The sequence below is a fragment of the Notothenia rossii genome (assembly GCF_949606895.1).
Source record: "Notothenia rossii genome assembly, chromosome: 5".
Classification (NCBI taxonomy): domain Eukaryota; kingdom Metazoa; phylum Chordata; class Actinopteri; order Perciformes; family Nototheniidae; genus Notothenia; species Notothenia rossii.
In genome coordinates, this window is record NC_136903.1 from 4353392 (window position 1) to 4378054 (window position 24663).

General features: G+C 43.9%; 1 protein-coding gene across 4 annotated transcripts; it reads left to right on the forward strand.

Moving 5' to 3' along the window:
• Positions 1 to 382: 382 nt before the first annotated feature.
• On the forward strand, positions 383 to 16191 carry LOC307041652 (bromodomain-containing protein 1-like). 4 transcript variants are annotated; one of them, XM_079685105.1, is made up of 11 exons: positions 383 to 692; positions 2773 to 4159; positions 4376 to 4532; positions 4614 to 4742; positions 5917 to 6045; positions 6746 to 7058; positions 8923 to 9642; positions 10735 to 10864; positions 12024 to 12153; positions 14179 to 14350; positions 14598 to 16191. In XM_079685105.1, exons 2-11 carry the CDS (start codon positions 2787 to 2789, stop codon positions 14663 to 14665), a joined length of 3321 nt encoding a protein of 1106 aa, XP_079541231.1. In that variant the 5' UTR covers positions 383 to 692; positions 2773 to 2786; the 3' UTR covers positions 14666 to 16191. The 4 variants fall into 4 exon arrangements, with proteins under 4 accessions (XP_079541231.1, XP_079541229.1, XP_079541232.1 ...); XM_079685106.1 differs by having other exon boundaries at positions 384 to 692; positions 12024 to 12154; positions 14190 to 14350; positions 14598 to 14761; XM_079685103.1 differs by having other exon boundaries at positions 4376 to 4742.
• The last annotated feature ends 8472 nt before the right edge of the window (positions 16192 to 24663 follow it).

The window sequence follows — 24663 nt, forward strand, 5'->3', positions numbered from 1 at the left end:
TATAATGATTGATCATGAAAGTGTTCTCAAAGCTGGTAAAGGTGCAGCTAGTTTGAATGACTTTGTATACTGCAGGGTAGATTGTGGATTTACTCCAGGTGGAACTAAAGTCTGATTCAAGAGTTGATCATATTGTTTATCATTAATATACAGTATATCTGTAACTAAATTACTAGATACATATAGTGGAGTAAAAGTACACTATTTACCTCTGAATTATAGTGGAGTAGAAATACAAAAATAAAGTACAAGTGTACAAAAAAATGGTGTACTTGAGTCAATGTACTTAGTTACTTTACACCACAGTTTATGTACAGTACTTACTACAAACTGGAAAAGCCCCCCGGCGTACCCACATTGTGGTTTACGCTATGACGTCATGACGTAAGGTCTCGCACAACCGCATTGTTGTTGGGGGAAGAGAAGCTCGGGCAGCCGCTGAGCTCTGCCGCTTCTGACCGTTTCTTCACGTTATTACACATCAGTAATAACCCTGTGCACAGCGAAATATACAACCCTGAGAACCGGCTCCGTCGCCCTGGATACCCGTGGCTCTCTCTCCATCTGCACTCGGTTCAGCGCTAGCCGTTGGATGATAAACGGACTGAATGTGGATTTAACTGCCGCTTCGCTCCGCAGGCCGCGCCGCCATTGCTGCTGTTTTTATAAGCTGAATTCGTGAAAATACCGAGGTAAGTTCAGTCTCACTCCACCCTCATGTCTTTATTATCACCCCCAAACAGTGTGGGCTGGTTTACATCTAAAACCAGGCATTGCTGCTCTGAAGAAAGGCCTTTATTTTACCCAAAAAGAGGCAGTTTCTTGTTGTGTTTGTCGCCATATTTCCTCCCCCCCTTCAGTTAGCTGTAATGCTAGCAGGCTAGTTTGTGGACGGAGTGTCCTAATGCGTTTAACCGACCAAAGGAGAGGGAGGACACCGAGGAAAGGACACCGCCTGGTCGTGTTTTCTTCCAACAAACATGTTTGGAGTGTTTCACGTTAAAGCTGTGACTAGAAATAAGGGAACATAAACGTTGTGGTTTGGTTAAAGAGGAGCTAACTGTAGCTAGTGGCTAGCATACCATTCAACCTAGAGAAACCGAACGAGCTGCTGTTAGCCGAGCATTCCCCGAAAACAAGCAGCTCTCTGCGGCTTCAGGCGGAGCAGCTGAGCCCGCCGGAGGCTCGCTGCAGTCGGATATGAGTTGTGTGTTGCTCTGGGCATATTTCTTTCATTCATCAAGTGAACGCTATCGCAGTGGCAATCCGTTTCCGCCCCCTTTAAATACACTCTGCAGCAGCCAACTGACATCATGATCTCATGAATTAAAGCCGAACCTCAGAGTACACTAACGGTCCAATACTGTTTATGTTTAAGTTGCACAATAAAGGGGAAAACGCAGCTGTGTAGACACATTCTGTTTCATCTGCTGTCGACATACTAGATGGATAGATAACATAGAACAAGCTAAATGTTGCAGGGGATGTTGCAAGAGACACACACGCACACACACACACACACACACACACACACACACACACACACACACACTGGTGGAAAAGGTACTCAGATATTTTAAGACATGCATCTGAAATGTCACCTGCTTTTAAAGTACTAAGTAGTATTCCTGCTTTCAAAATTTTGAGTTTAAACACAAAAGTATTAACATCAACTTACTCAAAGTACTTGTTATGAAGAATGTCCTATTAAGCATACTACATAACTGAATTATAATCCTTAAGTTATTAATGTATTGTATAATAAAAACCTGCAACCTTATAGGAAACTGAATTGATCCAATATATGTCGAAATGTAGTTAACTAGTATAAAACCTAAATCCTGAAGTACAACTTTAGGGTAGTTGTCCTTTGTACTTTAGTGTTTGCACTTTGTTGCATTCTCTATCCAAGGAAAAGGTTTTGCTGTTTTAACAAAAAACCTCTCACAGAGTTCACTGACTATCATTCATTGGTTGTGTAGTCTTTGTTAAACACAGTTTGACTTGTTCTCTGGGTAAGGTGATCAATATTAAACATGTTGTATCATCCAAGGATCCTTTATTTCCCTTCTAAGAGTCATGGTTGCACAACAAAATGCAGTGCTGTCCATTTGTGCTGCAAGAAATACACTCTACAGAACAGTAGCACATTTTTTGAATTTGCATCATCAGGAATGTAACATCAGGGAAACATTAACCATCAACCCTGTTTGTGTGCCAGGTATTGTTAATGTAAACACAGTCTGTCTCCTTCCTCACTGGAGTCCTGGGTTCTGCCCGTCAATTGCATAGCTGTCACAGCAGGTTCTTATTTCTTCCATATTATTTTCCTCTAACCAGCCATCATCCAGGAGCAGTCTAAGTGGTTGCTAAGCTTGAAGTCCTAGCAGGGGGGGGTTAGCATGGTTCCCACCTTGGCTCTCCTTCCCCTCCCGGTCGGTCCGTGCTCACTGGAGTTTGCTCCAGCTGGCCTGGCTGTGTGGACAGAAGTTTCCGGGCTTGTCTGTTGCACTTTATCCAATCCCCACGCTTTGTGGTAGTAGAACATATAACGAATGGTTAATTAATGATAAGCTCTTTTGTAATGAGCTCCTTGAGGTTATCTGCATTAGTAAAACATTGATAGTGTTTATAAAGGACTGGCTTATCTAAAGCCAGTTGAGTAGCACTTGAAATGTGAAATGTGTACTGCAGAGTTAATGATGGGAAACGCTGTCGGTTGCTGCCACAGCACCCTACACGTCTTTCATTCAGTGTTTTTCTGGATTTCAGGGTCTTTAGGCTTCATGATGAAGAAGAAAATTCGCCATCACCGGCCTGCGGTGCTGAAAAGAGATTCCTCTCCCATCAAGCCGTCGCCAAACCGCGAGACGCTGACATATGCAGAGGCGCAGAGAATTGTAGAGCTGGAGGTGGACGGCCGCGTTCACCGGCTCAGCATCTACGACAAGATGGACGTCATCTCCGACGACGACCCCACGGCGCAGGAGATCATGGAGTGCAACAGCAACAAGGAGAACAACGAGAAGCCCCAGCAGGTCCTGGTGCGCTCTGTGCGCCTCAAAAACAACCAGCAGAAGAAGAACGCTGCACTCATGGCCTCACACGGGGTCACCAGCACACACAGCAGCACCACCGGCCTGTTGGAGGCAAAGGTTAGAACGGTGGAATACAACCTTCCGGTGGTGCCCAGGAGGCCGTCGGCGTATTACAAATACACGGAAAGGACGGCGGAGGAGTTGGACGAGGAGGTGGAGTACGATATGGACGAGGAGGACTACACCTGGTTGGAGCTCTTCAATGAGAAGAGGAAGAACGATGGCATCAGTCAGGTGTCTCACAACCTGTTTGAGTTCCTCATGGACCGCTTCGAGAAGGAGTCGTACGCAGCTACGCAGGGTCAGAGCGACCTGCAGTCGCTGGTGGACGAAGACGCTGTTTGCTGCATCTGCATGGATGGAGACGGAGCTGACAGTAACGTCATCCTCTTCTGTGACTCCTGCAACATCGCCGTGCATCAGGAGTGCTACGGCGTGCCGTACATCCCCGAGGGCCAGTGGCTGTGCCGCCACTGCCTGCAGCGTCCGTTGCGGCCTTCTGAGTGTGTGTTCTGCCCCAACAGAGGCGGAGCCATGAAGAAGACCGACGATGACCGCTGGGGCCACGTAGCATGCGCCCTGTGGGTGCCCGAGGTCGGCTTCTCTGACACTGTTTTCATCGAGCCCATCGACGGTGTTCGTAACATTCCACCGGCGCGCTGGAAGCTCACCTGCTACCTGTGTAAAGAGAAGAGTGCAGGAGCGTGCATTCAATGCGACAAAATCAACTGTTACACCGCCTTCCATGTCAGCTGCGCCCAGAGGGCCGGCCTCTACATGAAGATGGAGCCCGTCAAAGAAGTGACGTCGTCCGGCTCCGCCACCTTCTCTGTGAAAAAGACCGCCTACTGCTGCAGCCACACGCCCGACGGCTGCGACCGCCGGCCGCTCACCATCTACGACAACCCGCATCCCAAAAATGGAGCCTGCCACAAGAGGGCCGACAAGAGGGGGAAGTACCGGGGCAAAGGCTGGCAGAAGAAGAAGAAGAGTAAAAGAGCGGAGCCAGAACCAGAGCCTGAGACCACCACCACCACTGGGCCCAGTATCACTGCTTCAAGGTAGGCCCTGAACTTCTGTTCAACATAATGCTGTATAAACCTGGAATGATCAGAAATCATTTAATAGGAGTTTAACGGGTCAATAAACAGCAGTCTGACCATCATGACAGAGTTAATGCAGATATAACCAACAATTATATAAAGCTTAAAATATAGAGAATGTTGCTCTTTAATTAAAAGTGTTAATGGAAGAACATTTCATTGTTTCCCCATCAGTTTCGACACCATCCTGAACCAGGTGGCGGTCCAGAGGAAGCGTGTCTTCGTGGAGCGAGTAATGAGCTACTGGGTGCAGAAGAGGCAGTCGAGGAACAATGTGCCGCTGATCCGCCGGCTGCAGGCCAACCCTCAGCCTCCCAAAGTCAAGAAGTTGGTCAGTGCTGCCGACATAGCGGAGCATTGTCCTGTTAATGTCGCTCTGCCCGCTCCAATTAAGTTGGTTTGTCCGCTGCAGAATCGCATGGAGACGAATCAGGCGCTGAAGGAGCAGCTGAAGGAGTGGCACCGCCTCCGCCACGACCTGGAGCGAGCGCGCCTGCTGCTGGAGCTCATCAGGAAGAGAGAGAAGCTGAAGAGAGAGGAGGTACAGCCACTTCAGCTGAATAAGATAACAATGCTTTACATTTCTTATGCTATGTAGTTACGAACATTTTCACCAAAAGCCGTCCAGGTTTGAATGATACATTTGATTTCTGAACTAACGTCGTATTTAAAAAGTTTAAAGTATAATCCCCTTGGGCTGTGCTTACACATTTGATCACTCCACTGTTTGTGAGATATTTGTTTTCTTTGACTTAAACTTATATTTGCTGTTTGTACCGCAAAAACATTATTATTTACACAAAGAAAGTATTTTTCTAAGTTTGAATCATAAAAGTAGTATTTATTTATTTATATATATATATAATAAGGCTTCATATTTGCTACCAATTTGACTAAAACCTACCACATTTTGTTCATTAGTTGGATTTTAGTTTTAAAGATGATTGAGACGTAACATCAAGGGGACTGCCCTCTTTGATTTGCATACACATTTGATCACACTAACCTATGTTATGTTCCTAAAAAAAAAACGAAAACATTTTTGTTTAAACAAATAAAAAATAATACGCTTATTTAGTATGCATGAGAGTAACACTTCCGGGCGAAAATTACGGCCCTAACCCACTTTTGGGGGAAAACAACCTTTGTTTGAATGGCGATCAATTCAAATTCTGAAGTTTTTCCTAATACGACCAGAAATGTAAGAAAACCGTGGATTTTTGGATCTTCAAAGATATATGGTTAAATTAAAACCAGTTTTAATTGTTTGCCTGACTGGCCATCGTTATCGGGCTTTTTGAAGATCCAGAAATTACAGCTTTGGTTTCCCCCAAAAGTGGGCGGAGCCATACTTTAGCCCGGAAGTGACGCATGTGTTACTCTCATCTATCGCACCTTTCACAGAAATAGAATTCACAAAGTGCTTCACAAGAAAGAACAAAAGTTAAAAACTAAGACCACAGAAACATGAATAAAATAACAACCATAAAAACAAAACACAGACCACGTGGAGTCCCGAAAGGAACAAACATAAGAACACATCTCAAGTAGAAACCAAAGCCAATGTAAAAAGGTAGTTCTTCAGTAGTTTGTTTAAAAGCTTCTACAGAGACAGCAGATCGGATGTCGTTAGGGAGAGAGTTCCATAGTGTTGGAGCCACCACTTGAAAAGGCACGATGAAAAAAACCGACGCTAACTTGTGTTCTCCCGTCAGATGAAGCTGCAGCAGTCGGCGCTGGAGGTCCAGCTGACCCCCTTCAACATCCTGCTGCGAGCCGTGCTCAGTCAGCTGCAGGAGAAGGACCAGTACAGCATCTACGCTCAGCCCGTCAACGTCAAGGAGGTCTGCCTCGTTTATCAGTCTGTTCAAATATCTGAGTTACCGTACGTCAATTACACTGTGGATGTGGAGCCATGGTGAATGTTTCTACTAAGGAGCTTATGCTTTGTTTTGGTTTAATTGTCTGTCTTTCAGCAAGGTTAGGAAAAGAAACCAACAGGCACTATACACATACAATATTGTTTAAGGTTGTAGCTTGGGCCATGAATAAACGGATCTGAATGACGGGGCACATACACAAATGATGTACAACGTTTGATAGCATTTTGACTAAAGAGACTTTTGTGTTGCGTTCATGTGGTGTCGTAAAAATCTGAAAACTTAGTTCCCTACTTGGAAAATTCATATAAACGCCTCATCAAATCTGAACAACAACAAAGAAACAGCTATCAATGTGTTTCCACGTTACGACCTGAAGCGCAAGTCTGAAAAACGACTTAGCTAAACGGGGACCATCCGAGGAGCCCCTGAATGCACCATGGGTTAACAGAGGTCTGTGCTTTCCAAGTTGAAATGAGTATGTTCATATCTGGAGCCCACTGTAGTTCCACTGTAAGCAAAAGATAACGCTGCTAGCTGTTATGAAAAGACCAGACATAGTGGCAATAGATGTGTGCTATTAAACGGCTCGTCGACTGGCGCACATCGTGGGTCTCTGAAAGTCTCTCTCGGGCTCCAACGTGTCCTCTTGTGTCTCCTGCAGGTCCCGGACTACCTGGACCACGTGAAGAACCCCATGGACTTCTCCACCATGAGGAAACGCATCGACGCTCACGAGTACGGGAGCCTGGACGAATTCGAGGCCGACTTCAACCTGGTCATCTTCAACTGCATGAAGTACAACAGCAAGGACACGTTCTTCCACAAGGCAGCTCAGCGGATGCAGGACCACGGGGGGGCGATCCTCCGCAGAGCCCGCAGAGAGGTGGAGAGGATCGGCTTCGACTTCCCCAGCGGGCTGCATCTCCCCGAAGCCCCAAAACCAGCGGCGCCAATCCCCTTCTCCTGGGAGGAAGGTACGAGAGATCATTGGTTGTGTTTAAAAATGTTTTCCCACCATGTGTGAGGGTTTTCAGTCGGATTACGAAATAGAAAATCTATCAAGGAAAGAAATGATAATCAATTAACTGTTTTAAGTCATTTCTCCGGTAGCATGTTTTGATCCTAGTTTATTTATTTCATTCCGCACATTGGGAAGGAACTGAATGTCCGTGTGTTTGGTCTGCTTGTTTTTTCAACTTTTCGGGCATTGCTGATCATTTGTGTGCTTTGTTACATTCCACCACTGATTAATGGGTTAACTAATGCATGGTCGTCATAAAACCAGCAGCACCAACCCCCTTCTCCTGGGGGGAAGGTAAGATCAGTAGGAAACAGAAAATCTATCAAGGAAAGAAATGATAACCGATTAACTGTTTAAGTCATTTCTCCGGTAACATGTTTTGATCCTAATTTATTTATTTCATTTCGCACGTTGGGACCTGAATCCCTGCTGGAGTTCTGTCTACTTTTCGAGGCATTGGTGATCATTTGTGTGCTTTGTTACATTCCACCGCTGATTAATGGGTGGACTTATGCACGGTCAACACATTAGTAGTTTTGTTTTAAACCTAACCATCAAACCTCCAGCAACAACAAAACATTAGCCGTTTATATGTTCATGCAAAAGTGGCAGAAAAGACTGTTTTTAGATTTTCATTCTCTCAAAAAAGGTTTGCTAGCTTCACTCTGAATTATACTCTATCAAACTTCATTTACTTGCATTTCCAACTGACAAAACAAGTTATCAACTTTGACTTTTAGAGACGATTCATGTTCAACATATTTGCAGTCTTGTTTTAAACCTTACCAACAAACCTTCAACCACAACAACAAATGATCCGACATGAAACTTAATCTACCGTAATTTTCGGACTATAAGCCGCGCCTTTTTTCCCATTTTTCGACGCTGCGGCTTATATAACGGTGCGGCTAATCTATGGATTGTTACAGCTAACGGCCACTAGGGGACCTCCTAAATCTATGGATTGTTACAGCTAACGGCCACTAGGGGACCTCCTAAATCTATGGATTTTACAGGTTACAGTCCACCACCTTTAACTCTATGGGCTCTATGGCTGGGCTTCTCCTGCTGGAGCCCCCCACCTTTAAGCGGCGGGCTCCAGCAGGAAAAGCTGGAGGCCGGAAAAGAGTGAGACAGGTAGCGCGCAAAAGTGGAACCGAGAGTGGTACGAGAGACAGAACGAGAGCAAGACAGACAGACATTACGAGAGCGAGACAGTTTGTCCTCGTACCACTGGTTGAAAACCACTGCTGTAGATCACTGCTGGTACGTGCGCTGGGAGCGCACCGTTTAAGTTTGAAAGTTGAAAAGTGTGTGTGTCTGAAACGCTATGTGATACAGTACAGTTTACACAGCACATGTTCTGTAGCTACTATTGCACTAAATGCTAACACTTGAATACGTTATGCAAATATGCAACTTGTTTGTTGAAATGTTAATAAATGGGAGCTTCCTCAAACAGCCATCTCTTTCCCGACAATCCCCTCTGTGCACGAACCCTTACATATGGTAATGAAACATCAAAACACCTGCGGCTTATAGTCCAGTGCGGCTTATATATGTACACATCATTCAATTTAGCTGCTGCGGCTTATATTCAGGTGCACCTTATAGTCAGAAAATTACGGTACTTGCATTTTGGACTGACAAAACAAATGATGTAAAGAAATCAACTTTGACTTTTAAAGACTGAGATGGACTTTTTAGACGATTTTCATTTTATACACCAAAACATTCATTTAGAAAATAACAGTTTAGCTGTGCCTGATTGATGTTATGGAGCTAATACTGATGCTACTACCTGATGTCTCCCTCAGTGGACCGGCTGCTGAGCCCCTCGTACCGCCGGCTGACCCCCCTGGAGGAGCAGCTGAAGGAGCTGCTGGAGAAGCTGGACCTGAGCACGGCCATGAAGCACAGCCCGTCCCGCAGCAAGAGGCTCAAGCTGCTCAAGAAGACCATCATGGAGGTGCGCAACGAGATGAGCCTCAAGACGACACCAGCAACGGCCCCCAAGCCTGACTCGTCAGAATCAGAGGAGAAACAACTACCTGAGCCCCCGGCAGAGCCTTGCTCGCCCCCCGAGAAAAAGCCTTCCCCTTCGCCCACGTTAGAGCTGTTAGCGTCGCTGTCGCACTTCCACTCCTCGTCTGGTGACTCGAAACCTCTGGAGTCCGTCAAACCCGGCGTCCCCATGGAGCTCGACGGCGACACATCTACCTCAGAGTCCCCCAGCAAGCCCAACGGACACGCCCCCGACCCGCCTCTCTCCAACGGCGACATCCACACCAAAGCCTCTGGCGCCTGCAACCGACGCAACAACAACGTCTTCTTCCGCAAGTCCAAGAGCGCCAGCCCCCAGAAACCTCACAAGACTCAGGGGGCGTCCGTCGTGTCGCCGCTCGGTGCCAAAACCTTCCTGTCGGTGGTGATCCCTCGCCTGGAGACGCTGCTGCTGCCCAAGAAGAGGAGACGCAGCAGCAGCGCCGACGGAGACGAGGAGGACGAGGAGTCGCCGATAAAACGCCTCGGCACAGGTAAGGACTCGTGATTCAGTTTATGATTCAAAGGCTTTAATGTCATATGCTCTGTAGCTACGGGGTGGACACGGCCATGAGTATCTTGAGTCCCAAGCTACTCCAACAATGCAACATAGTATATATCAGACAAACAATAAGAAACGGAGTAGAATACAACAGTGCAGATGCTGTTCTGAGACCAACGTGCGAGTAATGTAGATGAGCTAAACTAAATGCATGTCAGAAAACTAAACAAATACAAAAAGCTAAATGTTGTAAATGCAGGAGTATTTCTATGTGTAAATAGAATGAGAAACACAAGGACAGAATGTAAAATTAAATACTGTTTAGTGTAGTAATAAATATGAAGAGGCGTTTGTACCATGGATGTATAATAAGAACTGGATACAGCGTGGGAGGCGGGGCCTCGTTCTTTCCTATGAGAGCTGCTCATTGGCGCATGAAGACAAAACTTTTGAGAGAGCGAAACGTCACGAAAGTATTCATATAATCATACAATCCGTTCTTATTGTGCGTCCATGGGTAAAGCTAAAACTCAGGTAGTGCTGGACACGTCACATGAACGTACCGGGCGGCGCGGTCCCGTGGGTTAGATGCCCGTTCATAATGCAGAGGGAAATAACTCTCCGAATAACGTTATCAGCACATTTTACAACTTGAGGACCGAGTATTTTTAATAAGGGCTATACAAGTGTTCATACTGGGTAGTTTATTTAGTCTAAAAAAAATTATCCAACGATTTACAGACTCAATGGGAAAAAGTGTTTCCGGGTCCAGCGACGGTACGGAAGTGTAGTACTGCCGTTTGGCCACAACGAATATTATCACACTTCCTGGGGGCTTGGTATGTGCGCTCACAGAGCATGCGCCCCTTAAGACGTCTGATTTACAGACGTCTCTTTCCCCATGTTAGTCAATGGGGGAAAGTTGTTTTGGGCCGGGTGACGTCACGGACTGATACGCAAGTTGCAGTACCGCCGTTTGGACACAACGAATGTTGGGCACAGAGTCCGGCGCACTTCCTGGGGGCTTGGTTTGTACCCATAACCCTGAACTATACTTACAATGTTTCTGTTCTTCTACCTTCAGGCATAGCCAACGGTTTTGTGGTGGAGGAAGAAGGGGAAATCTCTCCGTCTCCACGACTGCTGGAGCCTCGGCGCCGCTGTGCCTCCGAGTCGAGCATCTCCTCCAGCGGGAGCGTCCTCTGCAGCACCAGGTGAGTCCGGAGGAAAAGAACAGACACTGTGATGGGGCTCATTAGAATCAAAAGAAGTAGGTTTACACATACGAGGTATTTGCCTTGGTATCAGCTGGATAGTTTTGCAATCATTTCCTTCAGCGATGCTGATATGACAGGAGAAGTTAGTAGCTGAGGTCTACAGGGGACTTGGAGCAAAAATACCAAGTTGTATAAAAACAGATTTACTTTTTTTAACTCACTGGGTGTTTCTCAATGTCGAGGACGCTTCCTTGGTAGGACATGTCTTCTGAGTCACTTCCTTCAGAAGCGAGGCAAGAATCCTTCCTGGCATTGGAAGAACGAAGAGTGGAACAGGCTAGCTAGTGTGCGTCATATGAGAGGCCCCGCCTTAAATGTTCCGCCACAGATTTTGGGAAATTGTTCCGTGCGCAAAGCATTGTGGGGATTTTAAGACCGCGGAGGATACACATGTGCAGCCTCGAAATGTCTCACTACAAAGGACGCCGGGCTCGGTAGAATTCCAAGGAGCCTGGACATTGGAACAGTCCTTCAACGGGACTCGATGACGTAGCATCCTTGAAATAGTGGCTCTGGAGCATCCTTCCTTGACATTGAGAAACACCCCATGTCCTGTCCTGGAAGCCTAACCTTTGATTCGGACCCGGCTTTGATATTCCTTACATGTAAAGTTTGAGATATCTAATATCTAAACAATATTTTTTTCATTATAACAAGAAAACACCTTATTTTCTCGTAAAACACAAGAATATTAAGAAAAATATTACCCTTTTTACATTTTTCTTTTCTCTCGTCGATCGACTGTAAGAAACAGGTTTAATAAAAAAAATATGGCCCAGCTACACAACAAAGCATTACACCTTCTGACAGCATAATACATCCAAAAGAGAGACAGTTATTTGAGTTATGTAAAAGAGTCATCCATTGTTTGTTGAAATCATTTTGCATGTGCTGATAATGAGAAGAAATATAATCAAATAAAACTAGGAAGCCCTTGCTGTAATTTAAATGATCACACTTTAACAGGAAGCGTGGCATATTTAGTTTTAGTATTTAGTTACTTTGGTTTTAAAGTTGATCCGCAGTTTCAGACCCTCCTCACTCGAGATGTTTCGTACCTTTTCCCTTACCTTCGCTTTTCCTTCGTCTCTTCCAGCACCGTCATCGTGTCTAAAAGCGGTAAAGGGCGGTCGCCGGCGGCTCGACGGAGCACGGTGGACGACAAGAGCACTCTGATGACCTGCATCGAGAACGGGGAGTTCCCCAAAGCTGCCAAAGTGTCTCCAGGTGAGCCGAGCCCCGTCCGTCCGTCCGTCTGCATGAAACCGCACGGCACGCTTTCCACCCCCTGATCTACTCATTAAAGACTCTGTAAATATCCTAACCCTGTTAATGTGCCGGTGTGTATTGTTGTTATTCCCTCACATCAATTTCTTTCTACGGTTCCACCTGTGCAAGCCAATGAGGTTAAAGTCGGTTTGAACATAGTTTACCAAACTCACACTGGGTTTCAAACTGAGGTTCAGGGGCCCCTCGAGGTCCTGCAGGAAGTCAGCAGAGACTCAAAGCTGCAGCCTGACAGGAAGTGGTGAAATAAAAACAGGAAGCATGTGATCGAAGTGTTCAGACAGTTGTAGAATCACATTAGGACTGCTCAGCCAACAAAATGGGCGGTTGGCTTGGCAACTGGAAGGTCACCAGTTCAAGTCCCGGCAAGACCAAGTGCTACCGAGGTGTCCCTGAGCAAGGCACCGTTCCCTACACTGCTCTCCGGGCGTCGTTCAAAATGGCAGCACACTGCTCCTAACACTAGGATGGGTCAAATGCAGAGAAACAATTTCCCCACGGGGATTAATAAAAGTCCATCTTATCTTATCTTAAAATCCAGTCCATTCAGCCGATTATCTTTGGTTTTACGTGTGAAAAATGCACATCATATACAAACAGTCTCATTCCATTAAACACTTTTATCCGGTGGAATAATAAGTACAATATATTAAAAAAATACACAGCAGTTATAATATATTCATTGCTATCGGGACATTAAGAGCATTCCATGGAATATAACAAGTGTTTCTGAAGTGAATTGCCCACCCCCCCTTCATTATTATTATTATATTATTTGTATCGATGTTTTTAACTTACATCTATGATGTGTGTTCATTGAATACCGACATCTCCATCCATATTGATGTTGCATTACATATTTTCTTGCGTTTGGCTTTCCACGTTCTTAGTCTTTGAAAAAAACCAACACATTTTGACATTCCTTCATCAGAATCTCTTTTTTAAAGGTACTCTTTAAAAAAAAGTGTGTGTGTGTGTGTGTGTGTGTGTGTGTGTGTGTGTGTGTGTGTGTGTGTGTGTGTGTGTGTGTGTGTGTGTGTGTGTGTGTGTGTGTGTGTGTGTGTGTGTGTGTGTGTGTGTGTGTGTGTGTGTGTGTGTGTGTGTGTGTGTGTGGCTCTGAACACTTCATAACCTGCTTATCGTTGTTCCTGTAGAGGTGTGGAAGCCCCCCCCTGCCTCTCCATTTGTTCTGGAGCCTCTTAAACTAGTTTGGGCTAAATGTAGTGGATATCCGTCCTACCCCGCCCTGGTGAGTGAGTGCTTGTCCCCCCCTCTGTGTCTCATTACCCATCAGCCCCTCTGCCATCGTGCGTGCAGTAGCTCGTGATTTGTGCTCACAGCCACGCGGGAGCTTGGCCCATAACGGACTGCTTGTTGTTTGTGGCGTCTTCGCTCAGAGCGCCTCGGCTCGTGCATGCTTGTGTCTCCGTCTGCAGGAAACTCTCCGCCCTGTCAGCGTCTGTCCGTTTCCAACCCAGTTTAGGTCTGACCACGCCCACTTTGACCACAACCATTTCATATTGAATAATCCATTTTTTTCACAATTAATGTATATATAATATCCTGCGTTATATTTTGTTACTCGACATTTGTATTCCACATGTATATTTCTACTTTTTAATCCTATTTCATTTGTACTTCAGAAATATTTTGGATTGTTTATTTCTAGTGTCTTAATTTCCCTTATGTACATTCCCTTGTTTTTTATGCTGCTGCAACGCAAACATTTCTTAAATTAAGATCAATAAAGTACTTCTGATCTCATCTTTCTGAGTTTATGACACACACACACACACACACACACACACACACACACACTATTACTTCAGCGTGGTTAGCAGGCAGACGTTCTCTCCACACGTCGTTCAGCGGAGATACGTGGAAGTGGTTACTTCTCACCTGGGTTGGAGAAACGACAGACTGTAACCCCGCTCTTAATCCTCCTCTCTCTCTTCTTCTTTTTTGGCCGTCACAGATCACGGCCCCCAGAGTGCGGCGGACGGGGGGGCAGCGGGGCGCGGCGGAGCTTCCCCCGCCGCCCCCCCCCCAGGACGTTCTCAGAGCCGGAGAGCAGATGCAGTTCAGGTCCGCAGAGAAACTCTTCCTCGTCCACTTCTTCGACAGCAAGCGCAGCTGGTGAGGAACCCACTTTACTACTTTCCTCTTTTACTTGAGTAACATTTGGAAAGCAGGACTTTTACTGTAACAGAGTATTCCTACACTCTGGTACCTTTACTCAAGTACAAGACCTGAGTACTTTTACTCAAGTATAAGACCTGAGTACTTTTACTCAAGTACAAGACCTGAGTACTTCTCCCACCTGTTCGTCACACTGACGTCCCTCTCCTCTCCTCTCCTCTCCTCTCCTCTCCTCTCTCCTCAGGCAATGGCTTCCTAGATCCAAGATGGCTCCCTTTGGGGTCGACCGGACCCTCGACAGAGCCAAGCTGACGGAGGCTCGCTGCTCCAGAGGCCGGAAAGCTGTGCGCCTCGCTTTCGATCGAGCTGTGACCCACCTGAATCGTGTCAGCGGACTGAACCCCTCCCCAAAACAAACCCCCCCTTAAAACCTCCCATCAGCCATCTCTCCTCTCTCAGCTTTCATTCTGAACACATTCACAGCAGACACTCAAGTCTCCGCCTCATACACACAAACACATGTTTACCATTTCCTGCTAAACTGGATCATTTTCATGTCGATCATGTCTCCCCTCCCCCCCTCTCCCCCTCTCCCCCCCCCTCTCCGTCTGAACTGTAGCTTGTGACGTCCATGTTGTTTTGTCAAAGAGCTATGCAAGGACTCGGTTAGCTGGTGCAAATAACAAACAATAAAAAGAGTCAACCCTGGGCTGTGAGGACCGAAGAATCACAGGACGTACGTAACCTGTTGAATGTGTCAGATTTGACCTCTGACCTCCTTAAAATGTGCTGCAAGACTGCTGCAACAATCTCACTGCCATGACATCAGTGTGTGTGTGTGTGTGTGTGTGTGTGTGTGTGTGTGTGTGTGAGTGCAGCAGCTCCTGTAAATATCCTGTACAAGGCCTGACACTAATTTATTCACCCCCTCAGTTTTGGTACATTAGTCGTTCAGATATTTATGGGGTCGTAGGAGACGACCCTCTGACGGTGTTTCTGCTGGTGCTATCTCTAACGCAGAGAGAAAAACAAACATGCATACTGTACGGGACATTTTTATTTCAGCTCCTTTTTTACGGTTTTTGTAACTTATTGAGTTCTCAAGCTTCTTTGGCATTAACAGTTTTTTCGTGTGTTTGCATCTTGTTTTTTTTTTTACATGAATGTTTTTACTGGACTACTTTTTTCCCCCTCGTTTGTACATATTTATATAAAATCTATATAGATGCTCTCAAAGTCTAAAATGCCTAAAGTGCATCATTCACACCGAAACCAAAAAAAGATCATCTGCTGCCCACTAAGTTTCCCACTAATGTGTTTTTTTTTATTTTTTTTACAGCTGATTATTTCTTGTTTGTGTGCCGTGACGATTTCAAGTTCACAGAATCATTTTCCACCCGGACTGAGCTACAGGCGGCTGTAGGAGAGAAGAGAATGTGCCTGTACTAATTTATTGTAAAGCAGAAAATGTATATGCATTACTTTATAGAGAGAGTATTGTAAGAGAATACTACGGGCACACGAGGAGCCACACGTCGAGGCCCCTCGTCTTCTTCTGTTGTTTATTTTTGGGGATTAATAGCATTAAATCTGAATGGTGAGGTGATAGTGTTTGATGTTTTATTTTGGCAGGTTAGCGATGGGTAGACTTCCTGTTTTTTGTTTTTGTTGCCCTCTGGATGTGGATGTTGTGTGTGTAAATAGATTTGGTACTTTAGCTGATTCTCTGGGAAAAACCACAGTTATTATAGCCAACGGGAGCGGAGACCAGCCGACAGCAGGCCGGTGGGATTTTTATACTAAAACACTGAAAAATTAAAATGTTATGAATCACTGATTGCACGTGTCCTGGTTTTATTACATTGGATTACACTCTCATATAATTGTGAAAAAAAACATGTTTTATTTTTGTTAAAATTACCGAAACATTTTCAGTTTGTCCATCCATTCATCTTCTCCCGCTTATCCGTGGTCGGGTCGTGGAGGTCGCAGTTCCAGCAGAGGCCGTTTCTCAATCGCGAGGATGCTGGCTTGGTAGTCGTGTACTTCCAATTCACTTCCTTCAGAAACGAAGCAAGTAAAGTGCTTACACTTTTTCCTTACAGTTCTTATTATACATCCATGGAAATTACCCCCAAACCAAGAACGCGGCCTCGGTGGAATTCCAATTATGCTGGAGATTGGAACAGTCCTTCGGCGGCACTCGATGACGTAGCATCCTTGAAATATTGGCTTGGAAGCCAGTTTCCTCGAGATTGAGAAACGGCCAGAGAGCCCCAAACGTTCCTTTCCCCTCATCAACCAGCTCTGACTGGGGGGTCCCAAGGCGCTCCCAGGCCAGCGAAGAGATATAATCCCTCCACCTGGTCCTAGGTCTACCCCTTGGTCTCTTCCCAGCTGGACGTACCTGGAACACCTCCCTAGGCCTCGCCCAGGTGGCATCCTAACCAGGTGCCCGAACCACCGCAACTGGCTCCTTTCGACGCGAAGGAGGAGCGGTTCAACTCAGAGTCCCTCCCGGATGACTGAACTTCTCACCTTATCCCTAAGGGAGACGCCAGCCACCCTGCGGAGGAAACCCATCTCGGCCGCTTGTATTCAGTTTATTTCTGCATATTTTAATACTGTTATAATATTGTGACATTGTCTTAGAGTTTTTTTTGAACAATTTTGTCGTTAATTATTATACATTTTAAGGTGAATTTTCTTTAATATATTTTTTCAATGTTTTTTTTTAATTTGTAGTCTGGATTTATTTTTAATTAATTTGTAGTATTTAAATGTTTCGTAATTTTAATAACACTTATTTTTCGGCTTATGATATTTTAACTTGCTTTAAGACATTACATTAAATGCCCAGGTATACCTATAACATGCTTTGTGGCACATTTTGTAGAACAATTTAAGGGCTGAAATTAATACAAATAAAAAAACAGAAAATATCACAAATAAACAGTAAAAATGTGTAACAGTTTAATTATTATTTGTTTATTATAACTAAAGATTTTAGGGGAATTTTCTTTAATATTTTCTTTCCATTAATTATTTTGTTTCCTTATTTTCTCCTTAAATAATCTTGTTAATGATCAATAATCATTCACTAGATTTAATTGTAAACATTGAAAAGCGTTGGTAATTTTAATCTGGTTAAAATTTATGAAAATAGTTAGATTTTAACTTTATAACACACTTACTAAAGTACTACTTACTTAAGTACTTGAAACAAATCCTGCCCAGCAACAACAACGAAAAAAGCCTCTAAAATGAAATACTAAAAAGAAATCTGGAGGATTTAGGAAGGTCTGGGCTCCAAATAAGTATAAATAATGAATGACTAATATAAATTACAGTGACAATTTGACCCGAATTGCAAAATAGAGGTAAAACCACTATGAACTGAAACAGCTGACCCTGATACATCCAGCTGAACACCAGGTGGCGCTGTTGTTCTGTCTGTGAAACAGCTGATGATGCAGAAATGAAAACACTGCAGTTACAAAATAAAACTGAGAAGAGACGTGCTCATTGTGATTTGAAAATGAAAACAGAACAACATGATCCAAATGAGGTATCCGCATCTGCACGATATTATCATGTGTCTAATTTGCATATTAATAGTTTTTTTAAATACCACTATTGTCGCCCTACTAGACTGTAGCAGAAATGAATGGCACATATAATCAAATGCAATATACTTATTGTATTTAACTTGGTTTAACCTTTCAACTTTGCATTATATCATAACATTCCTGTGAACATTGTACCTTTGGAGATTATGTTTTCCACCACTGGAGGTTCTTTAAGGATAACACTTGTCCTCAAGATGAACCAACTTTTTATACTAGCATAAAAGTAGTGGATGGAAGTGCACATTTACTCGTATTTTATTTGCCGATCTTCTGCTACAAAAAAAGTAGAAGTAATTATGTAAGATTATTGTTTGATGCACGTTACACACAAGCTATTCCATCATTTCTGCTACAAAAGAACGTTTAAAGGGGCCCCATCATGCTCATCTTCAGGTTCATATGTGTATTTAGTGTCTCTACTGTGACATGTCTCCATGCTTTAATGTTCAAAAAGGTCAGTCTAGCCCAGGGGTCTGCAACCTTTTTGACCAAAAGAGCCATTTTGCTCCTTTTTCCAAAAATGTTTTTTGTTTGGAGCCGCAAAACATATTTCATAGCTTGATAGCTTATAAAGTTGTATTTATTGTTATATCAGACAAAAACTACAGTTTTTTTGCATGTATTAGGCTATTTATTACGTTATATAAAACTGTTAACCTCAAATAAGAAACAAAGAACTCCTATAAGGAGAATTAAAAATAATACACAGGCCTACTTTAAAATAAATTAAACACAGCACTTGGGGAGTCAACTGCAAATTTGAAGGGGAAAATATATATAATTAAAATGGGCCCACTTTGAAATAAATAAAACATATAACTGCACCCTAAAAAGAGTTAAAGGTAGAGTAGGTAAGAATGGAGAATCCAGCTCGAGTGCGCTAGAATTTGAAAATACACAACGGGAAAAAATCTGCCTCTTCCCTCAGACTTTCTTACAGAGCCCCTCCTCCAACACACACGAACGCGCACATGACCAATGAGGCCACGAGATAAGTTTGTGCACAGATGGAAGGCTGACAGGCAGGTAGGCCATCCAGTTATTTTAGCCAGGCCGGCTAAAATGATTGGTCGTGCTTTTTACAGCGCTAAGGCTTCCAGAGATACATTTGTGTATGTATTTATTCTCAAAGCATTTAATATATTCATTGCTAACGGGACATTAAGAGCATTCCATGGTAAATAACAAAAAGTGTTTTCTGAAATAAATGACATACCCCATGGAATTATGACTGAAGGTCGTCAGCTGTCTTCCTCTCCCGTGTTGTTCCTTGATACGTAAAGGCTGCAGCAGCACCGTTGACAACTTCTCTCTACATATCAAACATACCGGTAAACCAGCATCGTTTGCTGTGAAACAGAACTCTGTCCACGCAGAATTAAATTCTGTGTTCCTCGGATACTTTTCTTTGATTTATCCATAGTTCGCTCATCGAGCCGGGGCTCAGGTTATTCGCCTCCAAGAAAAGGCGCTCGCGCGGGACCGTAGCAGGATGTGACGCATATTTTAGTTGACCTAATTAAAACCGTTTTGTTTTTTATTTATGTGTCACAGTATCACCTCAAAATACAAGATACGAAACATTTTCAATCATGCATCAAAATATAAATAGTCCTACAAATACTTTTATTTTATTTCCTTCTTACTTTTGTCTAAGCTCAAGGAAGCCAGAGCAGAGGGCTTAAAGGGCCGCATGCGGCTCGAGGGCTGCGGGTTGCCGACCCCTGGTCTAGCCAATAGAAGTGTGAGTGTTACTTAGTGATGTGTTCATGGAGTCCAATGGAAGCGTTTAAACCACATAAGAAATGCATCTTGGTTATTAAGTATTAAAACGGTTTTAAAGGTGTTAATTATGTAACATTTTGGAGGCAATGTTTAGTTTCTTAGCTAAATGTATTGCTTCAAACCAGGGGTGTCAAAATAAAAAAATGGGTACTAGGCGAGGGCCGGACTGGCTCAATGTTTATTGCAAAACGTATTGAAATGAACTTATTGCAAATATTAAACCTGGAACTAACAAAGCTTAAATGATTGCCTATAAAAACAATATTAAACATTAAATAATCAGTTGCATTCATTTCTTATGGCTCTATCTGCAGCGAGTCATTTCTTATGATTACATTTTCCCACAGGCCAACAACAGCTTCAACAAAACTATTTCCCTCAAAGAGAAACCAAACATGCCCTGTTGTCATGAGAGAGAAAGTGCAGAAGGAAACATCCATTAAACTCAGTGTGCTGCTCTGTGATGCTAGCTCAAGCAGATACTATCTCATCTTGGGTGCAAGGTCATCAATGTTTGGGCTCAGGCTCTGAGCTGAGGAGACCCTCAGGATGGAGTGAAGGTGTGCGTGCAATATACCGGCGGGCCAGATCTAATAGGAATTAGAAATGATCATGCGGGCCGAAATTAAATCCACCACGGGCCTGATTTGGCCCCCGAGCCTTGAGTTTGACACATGTGCTTTATACAGAGAGGAATTTCTGTTATCTGGAAAGAATATGGTGCACAAATGAAATGAAACACCTTTATTCCAAAAAATGTTTAAACAGAGTTATCACGATCTGGCTGCTGGATTCTCAAGTGTTTGTATTATTTTCAAGAGGACAGACTGTTCCGGTGGTATTTGCTGCACTTATAGTGTGTGCATAGAAAAAGTGTTTATTTATGAGCTGGACACTGTTAATTACCCCTGCTTGCTCGGCTAATTAACTCCAACTTCAAAGACATGTTAACCCCCAGAGACCCAGAGAGCCCGTATGAGACGACGAGCTCAGGACGCCCTGAAATATCTGCTAATTGGAAGAAAATGTCGAGTCATTAGCAAATTATTCACAAGATGCATGACCAAGAAATACTGGACCCAACGCAGCGTTAGAGGCCCCATTAGGCTTTTTGGGTGTTCCCATTCCTTTATGGGGTTATATAGGTCTGCATGTAAATGGTCTGCAAAGGCTACAATTCTGACTTTCTCAAAACAATTCTGGCTTTTTTATTAAAATCCAAAAACTCTGATTTTGTTCTGAAAATCTCAGAATTCTGACTTTTTTTGAAACTCATTTTTCTTTTACTTTTTTTCAGAAAATGTCAAAATTCTGACTTTTGCCTGGATATCTCATAATTCTGACTTTTTCCAGAATTTCTAAAATGTTTGACTTTATTCTGAGAATGAAAATCTCAACATTCTGACTTATTTCTCAAAATTTCAAAATATCTGAAAGGTCTGATTCAAACAGAGGGGGATCAGAGGTGCTGCAGCACGGGCAGTATGAGGACAAGCTTGTTGAACATTAAAGCATGGAGACATGTCCCAGTCGGAGCAACACATATAAATATGAACCTGAAATTGAGGTTAATACACTGGAAAAAATGCTGCTCCAAAAACAAGTTAAACAATAATGAAAACGAATGAATGAATGGATGAATATGTGATTGGTAAGATTTCTTGAAATAAGAAGGGATGTTTAGATAAATCAGATCTTGTAATTATCTGGAGAACTCATTCTGAACTATATTTCACCAGAATCAGGAAATGCTGTGTTACAATATAAGCGGCAAATGCTCAAAAGTGTTCTGTATTGTGATGTTAGTTGGTGATTTTCTAATAAATATGTAAACAAATATGTGTTTCATCTGAGAAACAACTCAAAATAAGATGTTTTGAATTAACAAGATGATGCATTTTCTAAAAACAAGACCTGATATCTCACTGCAGAGTTACTTCTGAAGTTATTCTGTCTTATATCAGGTGTAGAGACATATTCTGACTAGATATCAGACACATGTAGTTGGCCCGATTTAGAGTTTTTGTAGGGCCCCTTTTTTAACATCATGTGTCAATGCTTAAACATGTGTCCGTGTGTCCCTCCAGGGCCGTCCCTGGCCAACATGAGGCCCCACGCAAAGTTCTATGATGAGGCCCTCTGTTTCGCGAGCGTTGACCGGGGGGGCGGAGGTTCTTGTGGAGCCTCGCAGCTGCGAAACCGTGCCGCGCATATAGCGTATAGGTGCGCCACATTTTCGGCTCAGTTGAGACCCCCTCCGCGAGATGAGGCCCCCTCCGCGAGCTGAGGCCCCCTCCGCGAGATGAGGCCCCCTTCGCGAGGTGAGGCCCCCTCCGCGAGGTGGGGCCCCTCCGCGAGATGAGGCCCCCTCCGCGAGGTGAGGCCCCCTCCGCGAGGTGAGGCCCCCTCCGCGAGGTGAGGCCCCCCTCCGCGAGGTGAGGCCCACGCAGTCTGCATGATCGGCCTGTAGGGAGGGACGGCCCTGTGTCCCTCCTCTTATCCGTCAAGAGCTGAAAAAGAAGTTTCTCGCTTCATTAGGAACTCTCACCGCTCACCTTTTAACTGTGGTGAGAGCGAGCTGCTGATTGACAACACGCTAATTAACCAATCAAGGCACCTGCGTGGTCAGTCCGAGTGCAATTACCTTCTGCCCGCTCCCCTGCTTCCTGTTCAGCCAATCTGTCGGCCTGCGAGAGCCTAATGACCCACTAATAAGACGAGTGCTCCAGAGTCCATCTTAATGAAAATCAGCCCCCCCCCCTTCCTCTCGACGCCGCCATGGATCCCGAAGCGGCTCCTTGACCTTTTGTCACCTCAGCGTGCCGAGAAAGCCACATGGCATTAGAGATTATTAAAAAGCAGAGATGATTTCCTGAAGAGCTCTACGAATTAAATCTCTGCTCTGAAAGGGAAATGAATCAACGGCCTCTCAGCACGAAATGAAAAACCTGCTCTTTGGTTTTTGTCCACTATACTCTCACCTCTCGATCCCCAGGTCATTATCGGACGTGATTGGATGAAGCTGCCTGGACACGGCTTCACTCCAGGGGGAAGACCCTCGCTCCAAAACATCCACATCTCCGGCGTTTTGTTGGAATAAAAAGCAAATGGACTGTTTCCACTTTCCATGAAACGTCAGCTGTGAATTCTGGATGAGTAAACATGATGAATGTGTTTCCACTGGTGCTGTCAAACGCTTTAATCACAACTATAACCTGTGATTAAATATACTAGTGTTGACTTACCTTGGGGGGGGATAAAACTAAATATAATTATAATTATATACTATACTAATTATAAAACGGACAAGTCAAATCAAGCAATCTGATTGGTTCTTAGCCGTGATATACTGAGCGTATACCACGGGTAGAATTGTAAGTTACTTTTCACAACAAGTCAGTATCCCTCCGCGTCTGAGAAAAACAGTATACCGTTGGGCTGAAAAGCAAACTGCCTGGGCTAAGGGGGTTGTCGACCCTCCGCTTCGCGTCGGGCCGAACCACGCCCCTTAGCTGTGATATAATGAGCATATACCACGGCCTGTCGTGAGCTATTGCTTAAATCAGGGGTCTGCAACCTTTTTGACCAAAAGAGCCATTTTGCTCCTTTTTCCAAAAATGTTTTTTGTCTGGAGCCGCAAAACATATTTCATAGCTTAATAGCTAATAAAGTTGTATTTATTGTTATATCAGACAAAAACTACAGTTTTTTTGCATTTATTAGGCTATTTATTACATTATATACAACTGTTAACCTCTAATAAGAAACAAAGAACTCCTATAAGGAGAATTAAAAATAATACACAGGCCTACTTTAAAATAAATTAAACACAGCACTTGGGGAGTCCTCTGAACATTTGAAGGGGAAAAATATATATAATTAAAATTTGAAATAAATAAAACATATAGCTGCACCCTAAAAAGAGTTAAAGGTAGAGTAGGTAAGAATGGAGAAACCAGCTCGAGTGCGCTAGAATTTGAAAATACACAACGGGAAAAAATATGCCTCTTCCTTCAGACTTTCTTACAGAGCCCCTCCTCCAACACACACGAACGCGCACATGACCAATGAGGCCATGAGATAAGTTTGTGCACAGATGGAAGGCTGACAGGCAGGTAGGCCATCCAGTTACTTTAGCCGGGCCGGCTCAGATGATTGGTCGTGCTTTTTACAGCGCTACGGCTTCCAGAGATACATTTTTGTAAGTATTTATTGTCAAAGCATTTAATATATTCATTGCTATCGGGACATTAAGAGCATTCCATGGTAAATAACAAAAAGTGTTTTCTGAAATAAATGACATACCCCATGGAATTATGACTGAAGATTGTCAGCTGTCTTCCTCTCCCGTGTTGTTCCTTGATACGTAAAGGCTGCAGCAGCACCGTTGACAACTTCTCTCTACATATCAAACATACCGGTAAACCAGCATCGTTTGCTGTGAAAGCATTTAACTCTGTCCACACAGAATTAAATTCTGTGTTCCTCGGATACTTTTCTTTGATTTATCCATAGTTCGCTCATCGAGCCGGGGGTCAGGTTATTCGCCTCCAAGAAAAGGCGCTCGCGCGGGACCGTAGCAGGATGTGACGCATATTTTAGTTGACCTAATTAAAACCGTTTTGTTTTTTATTTATGTGTCACAGTATCACCTCAAAATACAAGATACGAAACATTTTCAACCGTGCAACAAAATATAAATAGTCCTACAAATACCTTTATTTTATTTCCTTCTTACTTTTGTCTAAACTCAAGGAAGCCAGAGCAGAGGGCTTAAAGGGCCGCATGCGGCTCGAGGGCCGCGGGTTGCCGACCCCTGGCTTAAATATACGTGTGGTGTTTGAAGAAATGCACGTCAAACTGGTTAGAGATATTAGAGAGTTATTTACTTTATCA

Bases quoted from the DNA above. Each gene is read 5' to 3' on its own strand.
- LOC307041652 (XM_079685103.1), top strand. From the start codon at position 2,787: ATGATGAAGAAGAAAATTCGCCATCACCGGCCTGCGGTGCTGAAAAGA. The intron at 6,046-6,745 runs GTCTGCCTCGTT...TGTCTCCTGCAG, and splicing joins AGCCCGTCAACGTCAAGGAG to GTCCCGGACTACCTGGACCA. The intron at 7,059-8,922 runs GTACGAGAGATC...TGTCTCCCTCAG, and splicing joins CCCCTTCTCCTGGGAGGAAG to TGGACCGGCTGCTGAGCCCC.